Source organism: Phodopus roborovskii, unplaced genomic scaffold, assembly GCF_943737965.1.
Source record: "Phodopus roborovskii unplaced genomic scaffold, PHOROB, whole genome shotgun sequence".
NCBI classification, from domain to species: domain Eukaryota; kingdom Metazoa; phylum Chordata; class Mammalia; order Rodentia; family Cricetidae; genus Phodopus; species Phodopus roborovskii.
In genome coordinates, this window is record NW_026126588.1 from 17,591,551 (window position 1) to 17,616,057 (window position 24,507).

At 40.9% G+C, this 24,507-nt stretch overlaps 1 protein-coding gene across 1 annotated transcript in view; it reads right to left on the minus strand.

Annotated features, from left to right (window-relative positions):
• The window catches only part of Znf451 (zinc finger protein 451), a 56,961-nt gene that overhangs the window by 25,981 nt on the left and 6,473 nt on the right, over positions 1-24,507 (minus strand). Inside the window, exons 3-4 of the mRNA XM_051204365.1 lie at positions 20,793-20,873; positions 385-510 (exon numbers count right to left, since the gene is read on the minus strand). Coding sequence (XP_051060322.1) covers positions 385-510; positions 20,793-20,873 — 207 coding nt within the window. The remainder of the gene's footprint in view (positions 1-384; positions 511-20,792; positions 20,874-24,507) is intronic.

Sequence of the window (24,507 nt, forward strand, 5' to 3'; positions counted from 1 at the left end):
CAGGCAAACCACTGGGACACACTGCCCAGCCAACCTCACCTAATCTGTGAGTTCCAGGCCAATTACAGACTTGTCTCAAAACACAAGGTAGACGGTTAGGGAGAAACACCTCTTTTACATAGACATGTGCACGCGCATGCACGCGCTCACACACACGCACACGCGCACACACACACACACACACACACACACACACACACACACTATAAAACACCACAACTCAAAAACACCAAAATGATTAGAAGACATTTTCAATACTAGTAATTTCAATACTAGAATTCTTCAAAAATTCTATTTATTCTTTTTCCTTCTTGGAAATATCTTTGCTTCATTAAAACCAATTCTATAAATTAGCAAATCCCAACTAAATTACGAGACACATACCCTGAATGCTCTATTCTTCTCTTCCTTTTGTTGCTTTTCCACTTCAACATGACGGGCCAGGCGAGCCAATGTTAAAGCAACTTTGTCCTTCTGATGGTCTATATAGTCTTTGTGTTTAAAATTCTCCTACAGTAAGACAAAGAATTTTCATTCCACTTAATACAAAATTAGCACTTAGAAAATAAACATTCACTTACCAGTTATTGTATTCAAGAACCATTCACTTCTGTTGTAGTTCTAAAACTCTTTCGTGTGTGTGTGTGTGTGTGTGTGTGTGTGTGTGTGTGTGTGAGTGGGGAGTGTGAGTTGGCCTCTTGTCTCCTGAGTATGTATTGTATTTTATTGTGATAGTTTGTAATTGATACGCTAACAGAAGATGTGGAGTTTAGGGGAAGCTTGTGTGAGTTGGTTCTCTATTTCTACCATGTGGACTCTGGGTGAATTTGGATGCTCAAGCTTGGAATCAAGTAAAACACTCATTTAAGGGGCTGGAGATAGTAACAGTGGTTAAGAGCACTAGCTGCTTTCTAGAGAACCCGGGTTGATTTGCTGTAACCACATGGTGGCTCACAACTGTCTTTAAGTCCAGTTCCAGGGGATCTGATGCCCTCTTCGGACCTCCAAGGGCATCAGGAATGCTAGTGCTATACAGCCATACACGCAGGCAAAACATCTATATACATAAGACAGCAACAAAACATATACATACACATAAACAAGCAACTCAAAACTACAAATGGGAAAAAAGGAGAAAACAAACAGGCACTAAATAAAAAGGACTACAAAAGAAAAGCAACAAATAAACAGTAAGAAAATATAATAAATATGGTATTAACCCATGGGTTATGGCAATACTCTAAATATACCAATTAAAAGATACACTGTCAAATACTTAAAAAACATTTTGAGGGCTAGTGGCTTCCACAGTGGGTACATGCTCTTGGTACCAAGCTTGAGCATCCAAATTCACCCAGAGTCCACGTGGTAGAAACAGAGAACCAACTCACACAAGCTGTCCCCTAAACTCCACATGCGCCAGAGCATGAACATACACACGCACACAGCATGTAAATTTTTTGAAAAGTAAAAGCAAGATCCAACTATATGTTGTTTACAGGATTTTCCTTTAAGTATAGAGGCACACAGAAATTGAAAACAAAGGGCTAGGGATTTAGCTCAGTGCTAGAGTGCTTACCTAGCATGTACAAGGCCCTCGGTTTCAAATCCCAGAGGCAGAAGACGGTGGGCAGAGAGAGGGGAAGGTAAGAAAGGAGGGACAGAAAGAAGAGATTTGCTAACACAGAGGTCAGAGGTTGACCTCAGATGTCTCCTCAATTGCTTCCCACCTTTTTTGTTTGTTTGTTGGCTTGCTTGTTTAACGATTTCATACAGGTATAGAGCATACTTGGCCAGTCACCTCCAACCTGCTTTTCTACCCCTTCCTGTCCTTCCCCACTCCGCCCTCCTTCTGACCCCTTTGTTCCCTCCCAACTACCCCCCTCCTACTTTTTTTAAACCTTGTTTGTTTGTGACTCACTGGGTCTTATTTTCTTAAAAATAAACAAACGGAACTCTGACAACTAATCTTGAGAGTAAAGTGAGAGACGCTGCTGGAAACTGATGGCAAAGTGTAGTAAGTGAAGCAGACACACACTCCAGCTTTGAAACCTTTCCCAATTTTGAAGTTAGCTACTTAAAAATGGAAAATATTTTAAGTATTTTCTCTTTAGCTGAGGGAAGGTAAGTAACATACGGCAAGTTTAATAGTTGCAATAGTGCTATTAATACTGTTAATCACAAAATTTCCGTTTGAGGGTCAGAAGAGCTAGCGAAGGCTAAAGGCATGGCACAATGGTAAAGCACTTGTCCAGGCCAATCAGAATCAACAAAACAGAATACAGCAAGCTGCTAATTAGAGCAATGTTACCACTCTCTCAAGAATGACAAATCCCACTGCTAGAGGTACAAAGTGAGTAACGGCCACCAGACCTCACTGGATTATAGTGTTCAGTGGTTACAGTAGAAAGCACTGGCCCTGAAAAACAGTGGTTAGAAAGTCTGCCCAGAGATCACAGGAAACACACACTCTACACAGCAACACAGCACATCATCCAAAGAATCAAGGAACCCACATACAAATTTTAGATTATCAGACTCCAGGGAAAGAAAACTTTCCATCACCTTGTTAGCAACTGTGGTGATTTAATCTTCATTGTCAACTTGAATGAGTCTAGGATTGCCATGGAAACGCCCCTGAGAATGTCTAAAGGGTGTTCCTACTGGAGGATGCACTGGCTTTTGTTTCATGTTCCTGGCATTACGGACTGTGCATGCAAACTGTGAGCCAGGGAACCATTTCCTTCCTCAAGTGGATTTTGTCGACTATGTTACAACAACGAGAAAAGCAGTTAAGATAGGAGTCCAACTAAAAGTGAACAAATTCCAGGACAGTTGGAAGCTCTTAAGCATTTCCTAGAAATCTAAGATAAAGGGGTCCACAATTCTCAGGACTCACTAATGACACAATGCTGTTGTGATTTAACTAAGTCACAATAAAATCATAGAACTTCCCATACACTCAGGCTGGATTTGCCATTGGCCTTTGCTTGAATTATCATTTATAGTCTTAAATGTTTTCTAAGATCATGTTTTTCAGGTGTGTAATTTACCAAGGTCACACTAAACAAACTCAGAATCCACATAAGAAAGATAGGCTTTAAGTTTTGTTAGGGATATTAGCAGCTACAGCATCTCCAGGACTATGCTACTTGCAGTACTCACCAAGGTCACCTTGGACTAACTTCTGTATATGATGCATAGTACACCTGAAGAGTTCCTATGGACAGCAAATGACAAGCTTTTGTGGTAGGGTTAATACAGGAAACCCTTAGGGAATGTTCTGGTGAGGAGTCTCTATTTGCACATAAGGAGGTAGGCAAGCAACAATATGCCTCCCCCAGTACTGGGAAGTAAAGCTAGGGCCTTGCATGCTCAGCAAGTGCTCTAACCACCTACACTACATGCAGGCCCTCTCTCCTCACTCCATGTTTGAGGCACAGTCTCCTACACTGCCTGAGCTGGTCTCAAACTTTCCATCTTCCCGCCTCGGCCGCCTAAGACACTGAGGTTGCAGGCGTGTGGTACCACTCCTGGCTTATCTGTATCTCTGACCATTCTCAGCTTCTCTCAGGTCCAGAACGACTGAATTAATAACAACGGCAATAAAAAGCCAAGAGGTTCAAAGGCAGAAACTGTTTAGCCCATATAAAATTCTTAAGACTTCTTTACGCTGTTGTTCCTAAGATGGTCTTCTACAGGCTAGGCTGTCCTCACACTCAAAGATGGCCCTAAATTGCTGGTTCTTCTGCCTCTACTTGCCAAATGCTGGGATTTCAGGTCTGAACCACCATACTTGGCTAACTTCTTAATGTTTTTCTTTTAAACTTGAGATTAAACATGTACAAAGTATCCTGGTTATCCTAAAAATTGTCAATCATATCAGGATGCTAGTTAAACCTGACTATTCATGCCCATGAACTTCAAGCAGAGACAGATAGATACCAGGATAATTTTTAATCTAAACAACAGGAAGACCTAGAATCCAAAGCCAGTTATGGCTACACAGTGAGTCTGAGGCTGGTACAGGCCACATTACGACCCCATAGCAGAGTGTGATTGGTTGGCATGAACAACTGTCTGGTTCATTCCCTACCATCAAAAGCAACAAACAATTTATCCTTCAATGTAGCTCTGCAAATCTACAAGTGGTGTAACTTATGGAGGAAAGAAAGAGAACTCTCTTTTATGATATCTAGATGAACAATTTTAGCCTTGTGACAAACTAACTATGCTATCCTTTTCCTTTTATGGCAGATCAATAACCACCTCACCAGAAACCAGTTCAGACTATAAACTCAAATTCTAACTCTGATGGCATGAGATTCATTAACAATTACCTCCAACGACAATTCTATCATTCAGACAAAATTTTCACCAAGAGATTTATCAAATGTAAGACACAAGATTCCCAGGAAAGCATCAGAACCTGCAACATTTCTAGAAATTGTGACTTGCTATGCAAACTATGCACTAAAGTACAATCATTACATAGGCAAAACAATGAACTGACAAAAAATCCTACTAATCAATAAAGTGATATTACACTTACATTTCAGTATCTTTCTTTTCTATGATATATACATATGTGAAGATAATACCATACCGCAAATCTAGAAGAGTATAAATCAAAATGCCTGTAATCATTATGTCTCTCTGGAAGGTCTCTCCCTTTCATATCTATTTTCTAATTTTCTTACAATGGGGCCATGCAATGAAATTGTTAATGAACCTATTGATGATCAAGAGTAAATGAAGACAGAATGTGTGAGAGCTTTTAATTTTTTGTTGCTTGGAAATACCCAGAGATAAAATGATTGGATTACAATTTCCCCAAGTCAAACAGAAGCGTATTAATTGTGTCTAGGGGCAGCGGTGCACATGCCTGTAGTCTGACAATACAGCAGGCATCTCAAAAGCTAAGAAATTAAGTTAAGTGACTGACAGAGAAGTTTAGTGGCTACTGTTGGAAAGATACTTTCACAGTTTTGAGACCAAGTACCATTGTCTTTTTAAAGCAAAAGACTATGGTTAAAACCAACTGATATAATTTTTGTTTACTTATGTTTGTGCCTTTCTAATATGTCTGTTTTAAAGAGACTGAGTCCCCATGTTAAGTTTCCAATTCTTGGGTTCCAGTGACACACCTCTTTAAACTTCCCAAGTGGAGGGATGGCGCCCCTGCAGCCACGCCCAGCTCACATGTGCTTTTTGACAACATCCAAAGCACATGCACTAACTTTGTATTTTAAATATTAAAAGTACACATAACCAAAGTAAAAGCTACAATTTTTAAATATTTCCTCATCTAAGTTAGAGCCCACTATCCTCTGTCTGCAACACAAAGCTTGCCCAATAATAAAAGCAGATCACTTCACAAATGTGTTTAAAAGGAGGCTGATTACACCTCCAAGTAAACTCTTATTAGCAGTTAAGTTTCTACCAGACTAATAGCCAATGAATCCCTACATAAATACTAACATTCCTACATAAATGCTAATATCCCTTTAATATTCTCAGAACACTGTACTCTCAATTCTGTATATGGTTTAGCAAGCTGAATGCCATAAACTTGCCAACTCTGCCCTAGTAATTGAGTGCTGGCCTTAACACTGAGTGCTGATAACACTGCACCTGAGCCCTGTTGCTTTTCCTTTTGATACAAGGCCTTACAACACAGCCTACCTTGACTGCCCTCAAAGTCATGGCGATCACCATGCCCGGCCTCTTGAAGGCTGGGAGTACACGCATGAATATGTTTTAAGAACTTTTTGTCAGGTGTGGTAGCAACATGCTGGTGATCTCTGTCAGCAGTGGGGAGGCGGGGACCTAGCTGAGGCCAGCGTGATTATATCTAAAACGTTACCTACAATTGTTTCTACATCCCACCTCCTCTAATTTTAGAGGCAGGGTTATTTTGTGTGGTCCAGGCTGGCTTCAAACTTACACCAGGCAATCTTCCTGCCTCAGCTTCCCAAATATTAGGATTACAGGTGTCAGTTACCTTGATCGGCTTTTTTTTTTTTTGGTGGGGGGGGGAGAGGTGGGAGGGATACAGCCGTACACCACCACATCCAGCCCAGAAATTCTCTCAATTCACTTCTTCTACCACTTTAACGAAAAGATGAGCCCATATTTCCTTTATTGCTGTCTGTTATTGCTTAAATCAGTTGCTCAGAAGTATTTGCCAACATTAACTCAATAAATCTATAAGGAAGGTTAAAGAAGTGAGTCTGCTTTGATAAGTCCTAGAAACAATGTTGAAAACCATGGAACTTCATGAACAAAAGTGGCTTTTTAAACAATAAAAAGCAGACTTAAATTCTTAAATCACTGCTCATCTCTAAAAAAGATGATTTTAATATTAGTATAAATTTTGCACATCCTGCAGAATTATTTTAACTGACACATGATCAAGGTACAGCCATGTTTCAGTTAAGGTAATTTTGTAATTAACTTTATTCTGTAAAGTGGAATAACTACCTGCTTCTAGGGTAACAGAACTTAAAAGAAAAGCACCCTGTAAATGCATTGCCTCAAGAAGTGCTTCCAACAGCCACTCTCCCACCTGACATCTGACTTACAAGGCACTTTCTGGCTTTGGACAAAGCCCCCTGCTTTAGCAGCCATGAAAGGCTGCAAAAAATAAATAAAGACCTAGCAAGACAAAGGCCCTTGGCTCAGCACATGTGCTTAGTTCCCAGCTTTTATATTTTATTTATTTATATTATATATTTTATATATTTCTGATCTTGCAGGAGCTGCCCTAGTCACCAGGAGGTCAGACACCCTCCACATGACAAGGACCAATCACAAGTAGCTGCCGGCTCTGGACTTCTTTACAGTAAAAGTGGCATAACAGTGTCAGTGATGTGCAGAGCATAGCAATCGCCCTGGGAGGGCCTACAATCAGCACAGACAAGTCGGCCAAGTCTGGAAACGCACCAATCCTAAGACTGTTGTGTACCCCTAGACACTCCCCTTACACACCCCAATAAATGTGCTGGCTACAGGAGGTTAAACAGTAAGAGAGGTGCACAGAAAATGACCCAAGGTGAGGGTTTATTTAGTTTCATCCCCTTCTATGTAAGGGGCCCTGAGCTAGAAAAGCTGAAAGGAGAGACCGACTGTAAAAGCATTACACATTAACCATCTGACCAGCACACTTGCTTGGGAAGAATCCCTGAAACAAATGCATTACCAAATTCAAAGCCTTTTCTCCCCACCGTTCTAAAGCAAAGGGGTTGGTCTGCAATTTGTAACCCACAGTTCTGGGCACCAGGAGCCTCTTCTGCCCAATTTGCGATTCAAGCCTCATCCCCCCAAAAAGTTTGAAAGGCAGCAAGTTTTCTCAAGAATTTTATATCCAAATACAGGTAAAGCAGGAGATAAACACAATGCAGTACAATATACATTCATCACCCCAGCGATAATTGTGAAACCAAGAAACCCTCTTTTTACAAAGCCATCTCCTCCCCACTCCAGTTTATTGTTCACAAATACAAAGTGCACAGAATATCTGCTTTATACAAACAAAATCAAAAACAAACATGCAGATGTACCCCATTCTGTACTCCATACCATCGAGAAAGCTGGTACCACCAAATCTGTTAAGATTCTACCTGTCGTATCTTTTGAGTAAACTGTTAATATCTTTCTGTGTATTTTTTTCTAATGATAGACCCTCTTAGCACAAGAAATACAATGTTCATGCTCGCAGGAGTTTATACAACTCTGGAACTGAAGGAGTTCTAACTATCTTTGACTATGTGAAATTGTGATAAAGGAGAGTTACTTTTAAACCCTGAGTGCCACTGTGATTGATGCCTGACAGGAGAAATGGAGGGAAGGGAGGGAGGAATCCAGGAGGAGGGTGGGGAGGGGGATGGAAAGGTAAGCAGGGGTAGGCACAGGGGCTCATGCCAGCAACTCCCACACTCCGGACGCTGAAGCAGAAGGACCGCTGCGGATCTGAGGTTAGCCTGGGCTAGAGTGTGGAAAGAGGACCCGGAATGGAACCATGAGGTGTTTGCCTAGCACTGAGCAAGCCCTGGGTTGGAGCCTCAGCAAAGCATAAACCAAGCATGGTTGCTCACGCCTATTACCCTAGCACTCAGGAAGTGGAGGCAGGAGAATCAAAATTCTAGGTCGTCCTCTGCTATACAGGGAGTCAGCCTGAGCTACATGAGACCCTATAGCAGAAAAAGAAAAAGGGAAAGGAAAAGGAAGAAGAAAAAGGCAGGTTGATGAAGTGTTTGGGGGCGCCTGGAATTACCATGAGCACAAAGCACACAAACACAAAACACCTGCAGATGCCAACTACACCGTTCTTACAATGCTTATTTTCTCCAAGTCTACCTGGAAACTAAGTCAACACATTTAGCTGCTCCCAAGAAGGTACTGGTTAAAGGACCCGATGCAGCAGCTCCAGCCAGGAAGGGCACCACATGCTGTGTGTCTTCAGTGCTCTCAATCAGGCCTAAGTTCTCAGTTTAAGCTGCCCAGGAAAGAAATGCAATGAATGCTGAGGTCTTTCTTGGGCTTAAATTATTTTAGATGGCCGGGCAGTAATAGTGCACGCCTTTAATCTCAGTACGGTTTTTCCGCCCGCCGCCTGGTCTTGTCCCGCCGCCGCGCCAGCACCAAATAATGCACAGAGACTCTGTATCTGATATGATGCTGTTGGCCCGGTACTAGTTTCTTATCAGCTAGCTCTGTCTTAAGTATTAACCCATTTCTGCTGATCTATGTATTTCTCTTACTGGGGAGCCGGCCAGCATACTGCTTCTGACACCAGATATTGCTGTTAAATAAGGATCAGGATAAACAAGTAGGCCGAATAGATGTTTATTCAGGGAGAATTAACTTACAACCTAGACAGATGAACACCAGGAAATTCCACCGGGATGCTCTCCTGTCGGATTCCCGCCAGCCAGAGAGCTTTTCCCGGCTATTCCTCCGACCTCCTTCCACAGGTCACTTCCGCCCATGGCTCCACCCCCCCAACGGGCATGGTCAGTGCCACAGAAGGACTATCTCACTACAGATCTCTGTGAGTTCAGGGCCAGCCTGGTCTACAGGGCAAGTTCCAGGACAGGCTCCAAAGCAATACAGAGAAACCCTATCACGAACACCACTCCCCCCAAAAAGTATTTTAGATGTGCATATCAGATATAGTATAAAATACTTTCTGGACTACTTCCGTAACCTTCAGGTAATGGCCACACAAGCAATATACTTTGAGTCATAGGAACCAACACAACTTCATGCATAACTTACCCTTTCTGCAGTTTAACTTCCTTCATTTCTGCCTCCCTAAATGACTGGCTGTTTCTCCAGCAGACCAGCTACACTAACAGCCTCCCAAGCTCAGCTGATCCAGTTGGCAGAAAGGCCTTCCTGATCTCTCGTTTCACAGGCACCCCTGAGAATCAAGTAGTCACTGCAGTATACTGGCAATCGGAACACCTGGCTCTTTCTTGGCTTTTGTTTTGAGACAGAGTCCCTCCCATGTGAGAACGTACTCCATTACAGTCTTCAGCACACTCACACCTTTCCCAGGCCTCGCCTGCAGATAGTGGATACTGAGGTGAGACGGACAGGCCGCCCATGAACCACTGGAGGAACCCACCCTTGTACACATACGGGCAGCACTAAATGAAGGCAGTGGGATTTTTAAAAAAAGAGCCATTAGGTCGGGAGGGAGATTTCTTTCGGGAGGCCCAAGAAAGCAGAAGGAGTATGGGTGAATAAAATCAAAATTTTCAAAAATAAAAAAGTATTCATTCATTTATACCCAAATATCATCCTATTCACAGGAAATCTAAGAATGCAGAACAACAAAATTAGTTATAAAATTAAATCTGCATTGGGCTTTAGTGCTTTTCAAAATATTTCCAGTTATTTATTATTTGGAGTCAGGGTCTATGTAGCCCTGGTTGTTCTAGAACTCACTAGGTAGACCAGTCTCTGCCTGTCTCTGCCTCCCGGTGCTGGCATGTAAAGGCACGTGCCACCACACTCAGTACCGTAAAGTAGGGAAACTGAGGCTGAGACAAAAGGTGACGTGCTAACATTGAGGTCGAAGCCTTCAGTGTTTTAAAAATCAAATCCTCTGCGCCATTTCACCTTTGTTTCGTTAAACAAAAATGGTGCAAGAAAGCAAGCAGGAAGAATTGTGACTCAAACAATCGGGTCTGCAAGCGAATGGACTATGAGTAAGTGTGGGGGCAGAAGCTGTGAGCATGGAAGAATGACCCTGGTCCAGGACTTCAATGGAGGAGTGAAGAAGACTGTCCGTAAAAGGCATGGCAGAAGTGACCCGAGGGAGCTCTGCACCAAAGTCCCTTAATGACACCTCTGCACAAACAGATGGAGGGAGGGCATGCAGGATGCACATCCTGTCCTTGTCTGTCTTCCCAGACAGGAAGCTGACAATTAAACTTTGTAATCAAGATCAAGGGGTCTAACCATTCACTATACACAGAGCTATTACAGGTCATTAAAGAAATAAAAATACACACACAATCCTGTGCTAAGAATCTGAATGAGGCTATTTACACATCAAATATACCTTACTTAATAAGGAATGGGCTGCATTCCAAACAGGAAAACTGCCACAAAGAAACAAGATTTTGTTATTGTTGATTTTATGTCTTCTTGATACAGGGTTTCACTATGTTGCCTTGGTTGGCCTGGAACTGGCCATATACATCAGGCTGAACTAGAACAGATAGGGTTCTGCTTGCCTCTGCCTCCATAATGCTGGGAATTAAAGGTATGGGCCACCACTCCTAGCAGGCAATGAAATGCTTTGTCACACAAGACTTGGGATCCTAGCACTTAAGGCAGGAGGACTGAAAGTCCTAAGCCACCCTTGGCTATACAATGACCCTATATAAACCCCCCCCCCCCCACACACACACACATCAAGTAACAACAACAACAACAACACACCCTGTATCTTAAAGACTGGGGGTAATTTCATCCCATCATTATTCAGGTCAGCGTTGCCTAACTACTGAAAGATGTAAAGGGTTCACAAGCACAGTAAGTTACTTAACACACGCTCTGCATTATAAAACCAAGAAGTGTGAATAAGCCATCAGACACAAGGGGGAGTTCTAACTGTGTCCCTTCAAAACGAATGCTGTGATATCACAGTCACTCATAGATAAGGAAAGAAAACAAAAAGCATGGCATATAGCTCATGGGAAAAGGAGCACATGAAAAGCTAGCCTTGTACAAGGACTAACAGAACCTCCAATAGCAATACTTGAGTCATTTATAGTCAGAGTTGAGTTTTTTTAAATTATCAACAAATATTCATTTTCACTTATACCAAAGAGAAGAGTCAAGACACACTTTAATACTCAAAAACAAAACCTAAGATCTTCAAAGTTCTAAGAGAAACCTGAGAACTCTGACCTCAAAAAATCCAACCATCCACAACAGTTCTTCACTAAAACTAGTAAAGCCCTTAAAAAGGGGGAGGGGCACCTGCTGGTTAACTTTAAACACATTAGAGTCATACTATACATTAACTTTATGATAATAACTTTATCCATTAACAATATATACAAAATGCATCTGTGAAGAATACACATGGCTCGCTCACTCCTGTACTCCTAGGACTTGGGAAAGTGAGGAGAAATTGTCTTGGAAGTCAGAGTCAACCCAGAGTATAGAGACACTGTATCAAAAGACAAAACCAACAGCAACAACAACAAAAATATACATATATATGTACACGCATATAATACATTTTAACTAGGAGAATGCCATTAAACAAGAGACATTTAAAAAAAAAAAAAATCACTGCAAGTTCAACCGTCAAGAATCACTCCTGAGGCTGGACTGGCTACAGGGCATTTTTCCTTTCTGTCTGAGACAGCGTCTCGTGTAGCCCATGAGGGCCATGAACGCAATATATAGCTAGGGACGCCCTTGAACTTCTGATGCCCTGCCCCTGCATCCTAAGTGCTGGGCTTAAAGACACACCACTGGTTTATGCAGTGCGGGGTTTGAGCCCAGGCCGTCCTACACATTAGACAAGTGCTAGCTTGATTCTCAGCCCTGTATTTTTTAAGAATTTTAGAAAAAACTAGATACATTCTCACCACAAATGCTTATGACTACTAAACATACCAATTAAATGGCATACAAAGTCACATCAAAACCTTGGCTAGTGGGACAAATGGCTCACACTTTGTAATTCTAGCACTTAAGAACATGAGATAGGCTTGGGGGTGGCTGGGGAGGAACATGAGATAGGATTGGGGGGGAGGGCAGGGGGCGACGGGGTGACGGGGAGAAGAGCTTGAGCAAGCAAAGGAAGGAAGAGTGTGGAAATGGCTCAACTGATAAAGCGCTTGCCGCTACGAGTGGGAACCCGAGTGCCCCCGAGTGCCCCAGGGCCCAGGCAAGACGCTGAGCAGTGGCAGGCACCTAGAATCCAGTGTGAGGAGGGGGTGAGGTGGAGAACCCTGGACGTCGCCGGCTAGCCAGTCTAGCCAGCCCTGTGAACTCAGAGTCCAGTAAAAGATCCTGTCTCAAAGAAAGAAAGAAAGAAAGAAACATGTAAAGTAAATAAGGGAGTCACCTGCCATCAAACTCTGGCCTCCAAGTGCTCTACACACATATATCTTCACCACACACCCCACACACATACACACACACACATTTCTGGTAAGTATACAATAGTAGAATTAAAAAATATCAACATCAAAGAGATTAAGGGAAAACCAGGCTTCCTTTTGGAAAGAGATTTTTGGGTAACAACAGATCGGTATCAAAAATCCTCACCAAGATGGCATGACTGAACCCCAATGTGCCATACCCCAAGTCCATGCCTCAGGAGGTGAAGGCTGGATAATCGTTTGGGGCAGCTTGCAGGAGGCAAAGGCTGGAGCAGCCACCTAAAGCCCCTCGTAAGACATAACTGAACTGTGACCACCTCTACATCCTATAGGAAGTGAACACTCACTCCAGTATGAAGACCTCACGCATTACAAAAGTGCATTATGATAAAGTCAAATCAACAATGACACGGGGTACAGAAACGGGACTCCACTAATAAGAGAAAAAGAATTTAATAAAACACCAATCTCATCAATCATCCAGGAAGAGAAACTCCGTAGATTTTAATGGTATATAAAACTTGTTAAATATGAAAAAAAGATTTGCATTCAATACAGTAATAATCAACATTCACTTACTGATAGGTTCCTTCTTTAAATTTTAAGTGAAAAGAACTGACTAGTTTGTATGTCCACTAAAAACCATACAGAATCAATCTGACCAACAAATGACATGCATAAGATGTATCCACAGTGACAATCAGTTATTGGTCTAGCCACCAACATTAAGTACATAAGGGTAAGTTTCAAAAACAGGGTAACTAGACAGTGCAAACTGGGGCAAAGTATGCCTCACATTGAAGAAAAAAAGTTATTTTGTTATTGCAATCTTCTACTTCTACTTCTAAAAGGATCTAACCCATAATTTCAAGCCTTCAGCAGAATCCCAATTAACTACCTTCAAGAATGATGAATGTGTTGCTAACCTTTATGTCCATCCTTATCAGTGTCCAATTCTAGCGTGAGAGGGAATTCTGGGCTTTGTCTTTTCAACCTCCTTGCTTATAATACCTGAGAGGTATATATCCTGGATGTATCAGGCCCTTAAGGACATTATCAGTCAGGTCACTTAGGTATAATGCAGTAAAGTAGCCTGAAAGAGTATATATGCTGCCCTCAAAATGGCATTTTGAAGGCTACGTAAATGCAATTATACTGATAAAGAAGCTGCCAGATTAAAAAGGAAAAAACAAAAATAATTATACTGATGAGAAAGCTGCCACAGACTACTATATATAAATATACAGTGCCATCAACTTTACTGTTTAAAATGTCCTTGCTTCTTCTATCCCAGTAAACACACCCATTAAGCAAATAGAAGTTGTTTTACTATGGCTATGAACAAGGTTAGACGTGAGACAAATGACTCAATCAGAAAATCTAGAACATGCAAAGAAAAGGGCCACTTTTATGTCTAGAAAGAGAACCAATCACTAAAACCTAAAAAGAACTTCTGTGACATTGATTAAATAAAGAGGGAGATTTATTCTATAACCTTCTGAAATTAGTAATAGTGCTATAAAGAAAACAAATTAGCATTCAGAAGTACATTTAAATAGTGCAATCGTACAAATAATAAAGATAAGTAAATCACTGTACAGAACTCACATAAATACCACATCAAAGGTTAGGTCTTAAACATAAGAGTGAAATTGAAAAAGGCACTTTATATAACAATAAATGGAAATAGTATTTCTCTATACATAGTAACTACAAAAAAAAATCATACTGTCTTTAAATACATCTTATGTCTAGCCAAGAAATGACATTTTGAAGGAAAGGATCACTAAACACATCCCTTTTGAGAAAACCAAATAACTTGAAACTATTCCAAGGTGTCTAAGAAGGCTAGCGATACTCTCAGAAGTCAACCTAATAGGAAATCCCGTTGCAGGCTCTGCACATGGCAGACACTCTAAATATTGACGTGGTTAAATCTAAATGCTATATTCTACTGGACTGTCCATTGGGTTTGTCTCACTAAACCATGTACCAACTTTTACTTTTAAAACACCACCATCATCATTCAAGTATGCCAGAGTTTAAAAAAAAAAAAAAAAGATAAACAGGTGAAGGCTATTGGGATAGTTCTTTCTGAGTCAAGTAGCTATAGCTAGCCAAGAGTGTCCCCACCCCACCACACTCTGCCCACAAATAACTTGACTGCCAAATACTTCTATCAGGTTGTCTGTTTGGTCACTAATTCGATGACATCCTGACACTTTTCACTTTCAGGAAAACTGGGTTCTTTGGAGTTCCTTGGGCTTATCAATTAATTAGTAGTCAAGCAATGCTACTTTTCCTTCATTAATGAACACCATAAACATCTAAGTTGAGAGTAGGGCTACCCTAAGAATATTAAGAGTGTATAATAACGTGAAAATTATTAAAGTGCTAAATTTCATGTGCTTTTGTGTTGCTGTCTACTATAAACAGGGATGGGCGCAAATAAATTAAGTGGGAGTGCCAAAACAGTTTTGAAGAACACGTCTTTGAGCATTATTTACTTTCGCTTCATTTTTAAACAACAGGAGTATCTCATAAGTCATATGTGATATGTAGCATCTAACTCGGGACAAAATGGAAAAGGAACAATCTGAAGTAGCCGGAAACCAGTTAGAAATACTGCACTTAGCCACGTGCACCCTTTCCCGGTGAAGTCTGGGTGGCTACTCATTTCTCAGAAGCTACGCTACTACCGGTATGGACCACCTCTTTGTATAGCATTCATTATAATCTGCAAAAGTCTGTTTTTCTGCAGTTCGTTTGAGATATACTTTAGAGAGAGAGCCCTGGTAGGAACCCAAGGAAGTCAAAGTAAAACTTTGTTGACAATACAGAAAAATAAGGTAAATATTAACCCTACACACAATCTGGTTATATCTGCTAAATGACTTGTAACTATTTCAGGTTTAGTCTACAAAGAAAACAAACAGGACCGATACAATACGCTAAAATTATCTGACAAAGAAAGTAACTTCTTCCAAGTTGGGAAACCCGTGCCTTTAATCTACATGGCACAAATGAGAAGCGGCAGCCAGGCCTGGTGGCACATGCCTTTATTTCCAGCACTCCGGAGGCAGAGGCAAGCAGCTCTCTGTGGGTCCAAAGCCAGCCTGGTCTACATATCAAGTTCCAGGTCAGCTAGGTCTATGTAGTGAGACCCTGTTTCAAAAACAAGAGGAAGAAATGCCGATTGAGCAGAGTGCCGACTATGGGTATGAGAGAAGGGACACGTTGTCGAATGAATTACAAAAAGGTGAGCATCACAGGATGTCAACTACTATGATGCAAGAGTCAGGGAAAGAAGCAGAAGCCACATAAACCCTTAAGACAGCGCTATGTTCCACTAATAGTATACCTAAAACATTTTCATCAAGCAGATTAAAAATCAAGAAAAAGCCGATGTTTGAACAACCAAGAAATTACATAATTACATTTGTGAAAAAAAATTATTTTTTGGCTGCCAAGTTACATTGGGTGAAGTGTTCAGACCTCCTCAAACTTGACACTTTTTCTACCTTGAAAGTCATGCGGTAAAGACAAGGACATAAGTGCTGGTATATTATACAGCCATTGCCTTGAGATTAAAGAGATGATACTGTGGAACCCTAACATAACTGAGGTATCTGCTGCCAGCTCCAGAAAGGTGCAGAGTTAGTATTGGGAGCAAAATGCGAATCATCTCTCAGAGTTCGTCCAGTTGGATTACACGACAAATGACCCTAGTTAACCAAAAACATGTCACTGAAGTCTTGATTCCAGCCTTTCAAGAATTCAATAAATTATCATCTAGATATCCACAAACAGCTGTTTATCTTGAAAACACCCAGTCACACTTTACATTTCAAGGATTTCTCAATGAAGTCTAGACTAATTGCATCCCTCTTTACTTCAAGAGAGACCAGATTGTCAGGCATGTTTGGAATTCTTGCTCTGAAGAGTTCAGATTTGCATGCCTGGATGATAGGATAATATTCTGTGTTTCCAGGGCCATGATGATGCATTTGTCTATTGTACTGAGAACGTAATGCACTATCAAGCTCAAAAGAATCAAGTGCTTAGAAGACAGGCTTAAGAAGGCCATTTTACTGAAAGGCCCACATTAGAGAGACTTTTATGCCTGAGTCTCGTAGGTGGTTGACATGAGAGCTTGGTAAGTCAAAGACTACTAGGATTGATGGCAACAAAAGTGATCTCACACAGCGTGATGAATAGTGATGGTGTGGTCGCCATCATAGTCAGGATGAAGATAATTTAACTTTTCTACAGTGATGTTACAGGTAGGAAAATAAGTTTTTCCATTTTGAGTCCAAAAGTAGACCTGTGACACTTAATCATCCCAGTTAGAAGTAAACTGGATTTGGCAACAATTTTAATGAATTCCAGCAGATATATAGCTTCATGACTAATTCTGAAGTCTCACAGAGCTTGGTAATAGTATGAACTATGGTGAGCTGATCATCTTAACATAGGGACTGTAACAGATCTACCACTTTTTGATGACCCCATCAAGCTGAAGCCTGAAGTTCCAGAAGCATTGATGACATAAAAATGAAGGATTTACACTTCAGTCTTAGTAAACACTGATCTAGTAGCAAATTGTTTCCAGATCCAAAATCTGCTAGTCCTCAGTTATCAGTACGATTTTCCTGAGGGAAGAATCTACATATTTTCTTTTAATTCCAGAAGATTCAGATTCCTGAGTACCCTTCTCTGGACTTATTTTGGAACAAAAATATGGGTAAACCTCTGTCCAATACTCCTTAGAGCAAAGTCTCCATTTGGCCAATAAAGCTTAAGTCTTTTTATTATATACTTCATTCCAAAAGTCTAGAACTCAAATATCAGCTGTGATTATTCCAGACATGCATTTTTTTTTTTTTTTTTGAGATGACCCCAACCTGGGGAAGCATAGTAAAATAGGATCGTGGAAGGCTAATCTGCTAAGCATCCGCATTATTAATTTTTATACCCATGTCGCTCTGGAGACTCTCCCTTTTTTCTGTATCTATAAGGGTGATTCCGGGGTTTGTACCAATCCCCTTTGGAGTACCCTCTGTTGTGATAATGTGGTTTCTGCTCATGACTATAAAAGTATCGATGCTGAGTATAGTATTTATTGTGTTCTTTATATTCATTTTCTTTAATACTATTGTCTTCTGCAACAATAGCATTCACATCTTGTCCAAAAAGAGATGTACCATCAAAGGGTAAGTGTAAGATCTTCTCCTGGGTTTTCTTAGTCAGAGATGTGAGTCGAAGCCAGGCTTGTCTTCTATAGTCTACTGCCATGGCCATAACTCTGACTACAGAGTCCATTATGTCCCTGGTGGTACAAAGCTGCCAAAGCCCTGCATCCATGCCATCAGATATTATACACCTTGCTTTCCCACGATCAAACTCCGGATCATGAACCAGATCTTCCATGTCTTCCCAGAGTTTACGCTGATACTGAGTCATGTAGGCCATATAGCTGGCAGCTCGGGCTGCAATGGAAGCAGCATGGTAGAACCTACAACCCATGACCTCCATTTCTTTTGAGGTAGAGTCTAAAGGAGATGTCGCGTTCCCTCTTTTGCTGTGTTCTAGTACATCTATAATGGGTCCCTCAGCTGGAGGATTTGGCTGGAAAGGAGATGTGTCCTTGGCCACAGGATATACCCTGTGTCCCATGAAGGAAGAAGGATGGCAATCAGCAGGGTCTTTAAAAACTTCAGTGGTGGCAATTCTCAAAAGTGGATGCAACGGAGGCACCAAGCGTTTTTTAGAGGTCATCCAATCAGGCTTCCCCTCGCACGTTTCAGCTTCAGACTGTAATGTCACCCTCTTTATAACACCTCTTTGTTCCATTCTCTTCAAAAGACCCGTGAAACTAGACTGCGTGGGGTCAGCTGGCTGCCCCTTGTCATCAGCTGATGGAGATTTGCAATCACCCTCGTCTTCAACTGTGGATAAACTGTCCTCCTTAGAGGTGGACATATCCCAAGGGACCGACGAGTTCTCACTTGGCCTAGAATGATGAAATCTAAAACAACTCCTGGATTGCAGATCACGAATGACTCGGGACATCTCAGCCACTTGTGTCTGGAGATACAGGATGGCATCCTGTCCATTCTGTGAAGCTGAAGACATCGTGATAGGTAAATCTTCTTTGACCTCAGAAAAAGTCAAAGACTCTTGGGGTACCAGAAGTGATGATGAAGGCAGAGTCTGACAATTTTGTGATTTAGGTGTCTCTGTTTCAGAGAGATTAAGCTCTGAATTATTTTGATCATTTTTCTGGTTCTCCAACTGGTTCTCAACAGAAGAAGGTTGAGAAACTATTCTTTGTGGACTGTTGGCACAACTCCCAGAGGAGGAGCTGCTGTCTCCAATGGGAAGAGGAACACTGCAGCTAGGGCACATTTCTGGGCGATGATTCTCAGAGGGTGGCACCTTAGATTCAGGCATTCTCTGGGTTATCCACATGAACAAGAAAACCAAGGAAGAAAAAAAATATGCTTTTAATATGTTAACTTGCAAGTGCAGAGATGCATGTCCAGTAAGTAGAATTCAAATTTTAAATTACTATAAATAAGAATGACAAAAATAATCCACTATAGGTCAGCAAAAGATAACAGAAGCCAAATGCACAGAACTTATTACCCTCAACCCCATAAAAACTATAAGCATTAATGCTGAACATAAAAAAAAAAACCTCATGATTATAAACAAAATCATCTTGGAGTTGGGGAGATGCTTCGATATGTAAAGTGCTTGTCACACAAAAATGAGGACCTGAGTTTAGATCCCCAGTACCCACATAAAGGCAAGGCACACAACTGGACATCTGTAATTCTAGCATTAGGGAGATGGACACAGGCAAACTCCAAATCCACTGGCCACACAACCTAGGCAATCAGTGAGCTCCAGGTTCAACGAGAACTCCTCAAAAATAAAGTAACACAAGCAGGGTAGAAAGTGACTGAAGAGTCCCGACGCTAGCCTCTGCAGAGCCTTCACGCGCACACGTGTGCACCTCTACTTGCACATACATTTACACACACCCATACAAGCATGCACACACTCATGTGCCACACAAATAAAATAAATTTCAGTCCAAAGCAGTGCTTTTCTACTCTGCCGCTTGATCCTAGGCTGAGATGAGATGCTGTGGTGAGGTCACTTTTAATAAAAACTAATAAAAGAAAAAAAAAATCTGTTCAATATATAAAAGGCAGAGCTACTGGATGATAATAATGACAAAGGAAACTTGAATAATGCCCTCCTGAAACTGGAAAAATAACAATCTTTTAAAACTCTCTCAAGTGGAGCCATTTTAACTCTCCTTAAGAACTGTTATTAACTCCCCACGATTAACCTTCCAGTTGTGTATTTCTGCTTTACAGTTTGTAGTTTTAAGGAGCTTACATATTTGGTACTTCATTTCATCCCCACAACAACCCTGTGAGGTAGGACTTGTTCTCATTTGAATTGAAAAACAAAATAAAGCAACACAATGCTAGGGCTAAAACCAAGTGAGAAACCTCAAACTGAGCAGTTCTGACCACAGATCCAAGTCTCAAGTTCCTGCCTCGTACAACAAGGTCCTGGCCACCTAAGTGAGCAAGAGCCAGGAATTCTTTAATCCATCAAGAAAAGCTCATTAACCGAAATTTGGGCTAATTCAGTGACAGATGGAAGCCAACATTGCCATGAAGGGTTCAAGCAATTCAACTCTCAGAGTAAGGCGTTGGTTTAAAGGTCAACCCTACAAGTAGCAAGTCACATGTACAGTTCATGCGGAAGAGAAAAGATAAATTTCCTGTGGCCACATAGTTCAAAAAGTAAAGAATTCAGCTGTATAGGTGCCAGAAAGGAGGGAGGTGAGGGTAAGAAAAAAGCTTGTGGTTTCTAATTATATTTCCGTTTATCAGTTACTACTCTCCAGTATTAAGTTTCCTGCAAATTTAAGGAAGAGCTCACAGAAGCAAATGACTCCTTGAACTACCAAGGCTAGCCCATCCTTAGAAATGAGCATTTTCTAGAGCACTGATGCTCTTAAACACAGCTATTATTGCTTTCCTCACTCTTCAGAAATAAACAAAACAAAACAAAAACACTCGTAACTGACACAAGGGAAAAAGTTTGAGTCAAATGTAATGTACTTACATCACTATGAGAGGTGCTAGGCTCTTCATCATCACTGCTGACCAGATCAATATATTCAAGAACAGGTCTTAATGGTCCTTCCTATAAAAGGAATTGAGGAAATTCATATCATGAACATCATTTAAACCAAACCAGCATTTTAAACAATGTTCTTTGTTGGGATTAGATCTGAGAAGGCAGACACACAAGTAGCAGAAAAAAACAATAAACAAAAGTATACTATTCAGAGTATATTTTTTTATTTAAAGTGACTGAGCAGGGCATGATGGTACATGTCTACAGAGCTAATCAGTTTAAAAGCAGGGGCAGGAGAACTATGAACTCAAGAACAGCTGGGCTATTGCACAGCAAGGTCCAGACCACCCTGGCCTATAAAGTGAGACAGTATCTTCGGAAAGGGAAGGGGAGGGGAGGAGAGGACGGGGAGGGGAAGGGGAAGGGAAGAAAAGGGGAAGGAAGACACCTAGAAGTTAGAGCCTAAACCCCCGGAGACATAGCCCAGTACATTTCAGCTAGAATGAGTATTAACAGTTTAAGATACCCAAGTTTGTGAACACCAGAGTATATAGCACAAAACATGGAGCTCTTTGACCAATGACTTAGCTTCATTTCTCCAAATTTATGAGAATAAAACATCAAACCCAGATGCTTCTCCAATCTTCTTCCTATTCTTATGTCAGACTTAAAAGCCCAGATCTCAATTCTATATGCAAAAAAGAATTAATAAAATAACATTACACTAGGAATAACATAATATAGGAATACTACAGAAGAATATAAAAACTGAAAAAGTAAGTTAACTACTGAGTGTAGACATATAATAAAATACAACTAATATTAGTGATGGTAAAAAGACTGAAATATCCTTAAGATAATCTGGGCACAATGGAAAAAAAAAAAAAAAAAAAAAAAAAAAAAAAGATGAGAAAATTCAGCTCTTATCCCAAAGAGCCAAAACCAACCAAACAAAAACCAAAATCATGGGATCAAAGAAGAGCAAGTGACTAGAATACACTACTGCCAGCACTGTAGATGTGCAGAGACAAAGGTTCCTGGCCAGCAGCTGGACATGCAGGCCTGTAATAAAGGTGTATAAACATTTGGGAGTGAGATTGGGAGTTGCCCACCCCTACCTCAATAAGACTACTAAACTCTCAACTAAACCAAAATGATTATAGACCAATGAAAAGTCATCAGTGCTTCACGTGGGCACAAACACATACACAGTATGTACACAGTAGTACATAATATATACTATGTAGTCTTTTTGCTTTTTCGTTCTTGTTTTTCAAGACAGGGTTTCTCTGTATTGCTTTGGAGCCTATCCTGGAACTCGCTCTGTAGATCAGGCTGGCCTCGAACTCACTGAGATCCGCCTGCCTCTGGCTCCAGAGTGCTGGGATTAAAGGCGTGCACCACCACCGCCTAGCTACTATGTAATCTTACCAAGTAGTTCAATAGTCTATAGTCTTACTACGTAATCTTATCAAGTATAGTCAATAACCATATAATAAAAGGCAAAGAAAGCAATAGAAAAACAACAACAACAAAAAATCTAAAATCTAAGGTATGACTGGTATATGCCTATTTTTTTCAGCACTGGAGGTTAGCGCAGAAGTTTGAGGCTAGGCTGGGCTATGAGGTGAGAACTTGTCTCAAAATTTTAAAATCTAATACACTAGAATAAAAAAGGGGGAGAGGGTAGATAGGAGAAAAACACAACCGATGTTAAGGGTTCCTAGAGCGAAGAAAGCTGCTTGTTGTAGATACAAGATCATCTACTTCCAGATCATCATCTGTTTTTCTCTTAGGTTTTAGTAAACCATAAATTACCATCCTTCTGGATAGTGATGCAGACATCAAGATAAACCAGTGAGCAAAACTTCAAGGCCATGAAATATAATAAAGGAACTGGAATTTTTGGTCAAGCTGTTAAGATGAACATCCAGGAGATGGAAAAAGGGGGGAACATAGCACAAATCACTTGTCAACAGAGCTGTACCATCTACTTTAAGACTAAAGCCTACCCTTGGTATTGACACTGTTCGATCAGTCTATCATATATGTTCTATTTTCAAGATGGAAAGGTATCAGTTTTCACCATTCATATTATCACCATTGTTTGGATCCTTCAAGCAATGATATTTAGGAACTTACTAAATGTATTATTATCCTCCACTTTCTGGCTTATTTGTTTTTGGTATAGGGTATATGTAGCCTAGGCTGGCCTGGAACTTCTTTATGCAGCCCATTCTGAAGCCCACAGGCCTTCTTAACCTCCCAAGTACAGGGATCACATGCATTATGGCTGTGTGTCATCAGGCCTGGCTTTTAAGAACTTAATACTGTACACAGAAACAGTCAAGAAAGTTTCCAGGTATCCAGAGGGATGGGCAGAATTTCCATAAACTGAGTAATGAAAAAGGGTTAGTCTTGGCACATATCTACAACCCCAGCATGGAGAGGAAGGAGAGTTAGTTCTAGTCTAGTCAGGTTAGACCACGTAGGCAACTGCAGGTCAGCTGGACACCACAGAATTATCTCAAGAAAACAAAAATAAGCTGGGCAGGTACAGTACAGGCCTGTAATACAGGACAACTGCTACAAGCTCAAGGCCAGGACTAAAGAATAGCATTCAAGGGACTGGTGGTGGAGAGCTTAGCATGCACAAGGTCGTGGAGTTCAACCCCTGGTGTTAGGGAAAATAAAAACACTTAAGTCAGGTGTGGAAATATCCATCTAAACTCCCGGCATTCAGGAGGCAGAGGTAAGAGGGTTATTAAGTAGCCAAAACAAGCCCAAGGAAAATGCTGGCTCAAACATAAAAAAATTAACAATTCTTAAAATGTTCTGAAGATATGGCCAAAAATAAGAACAGGCAAGATAAAGGAAGACTACCAGAACTTTGCTACCAAACCATTTCAATGATAGGCAACTGTTGTGGAACTATAAAAGGTAATTTCATGTATTTGTGGTAATTAAGACAAAAAATGAAAAAATAACCAGGACATATAAAACAGAGGGGGAAAGTTTACTCATGCAACGAACAATTACTGATTCACAAGCAATAGAAGGTGACAGGGACAACAAAGTGATGATGAATTTTGACTCTTACTTGACAGAACTGAGAAGACCCGGCCCCACCCTGAGCAGCAGCAGCACCCTGTAGCTGGTAAAAGGGCGCAGAGTTTCTGCTTCCTGCCTGTGGACACATGACCAGCGGCTTCTCTATCTCTGTTTTCTTCTCTACTGTGCACTGAGTCAAAATAAACCCTTCACTGCAGAAGTTGCATGTCAAGTATTTGATCACAGCAGCAATGCGGAAAGACTAATACAAAGACATTAGAGACTGGAAGGAAAGTAATTATAACACGCCAAAGAAAGGTTCTTATAAATAAGTAGAGTACACTTTGAACTAATTTTCACTGTAGATACAGGATAATTAGCAGTAATCCTCCTGCCTCAGCTTCCTGAGTGCTGTGATTCCATGTGTTTACCATCACACTCTGGCTTGTCTTGAGATAGGATCTCACTCCCTACAGTGCCCAGGCTGACCCTCAATCTTCCCAATGCTTGGATTTCAGGCACTCACCAAGACCAATTTCCTTCTTATCTTTACTTAAGACTGTTTTCCATACTGAATTTGAGGAATTCAAACATTTAGTATTCCAGTTATTCTACTCCTAATTAATAAAATGTATTGAGCTCCATACCA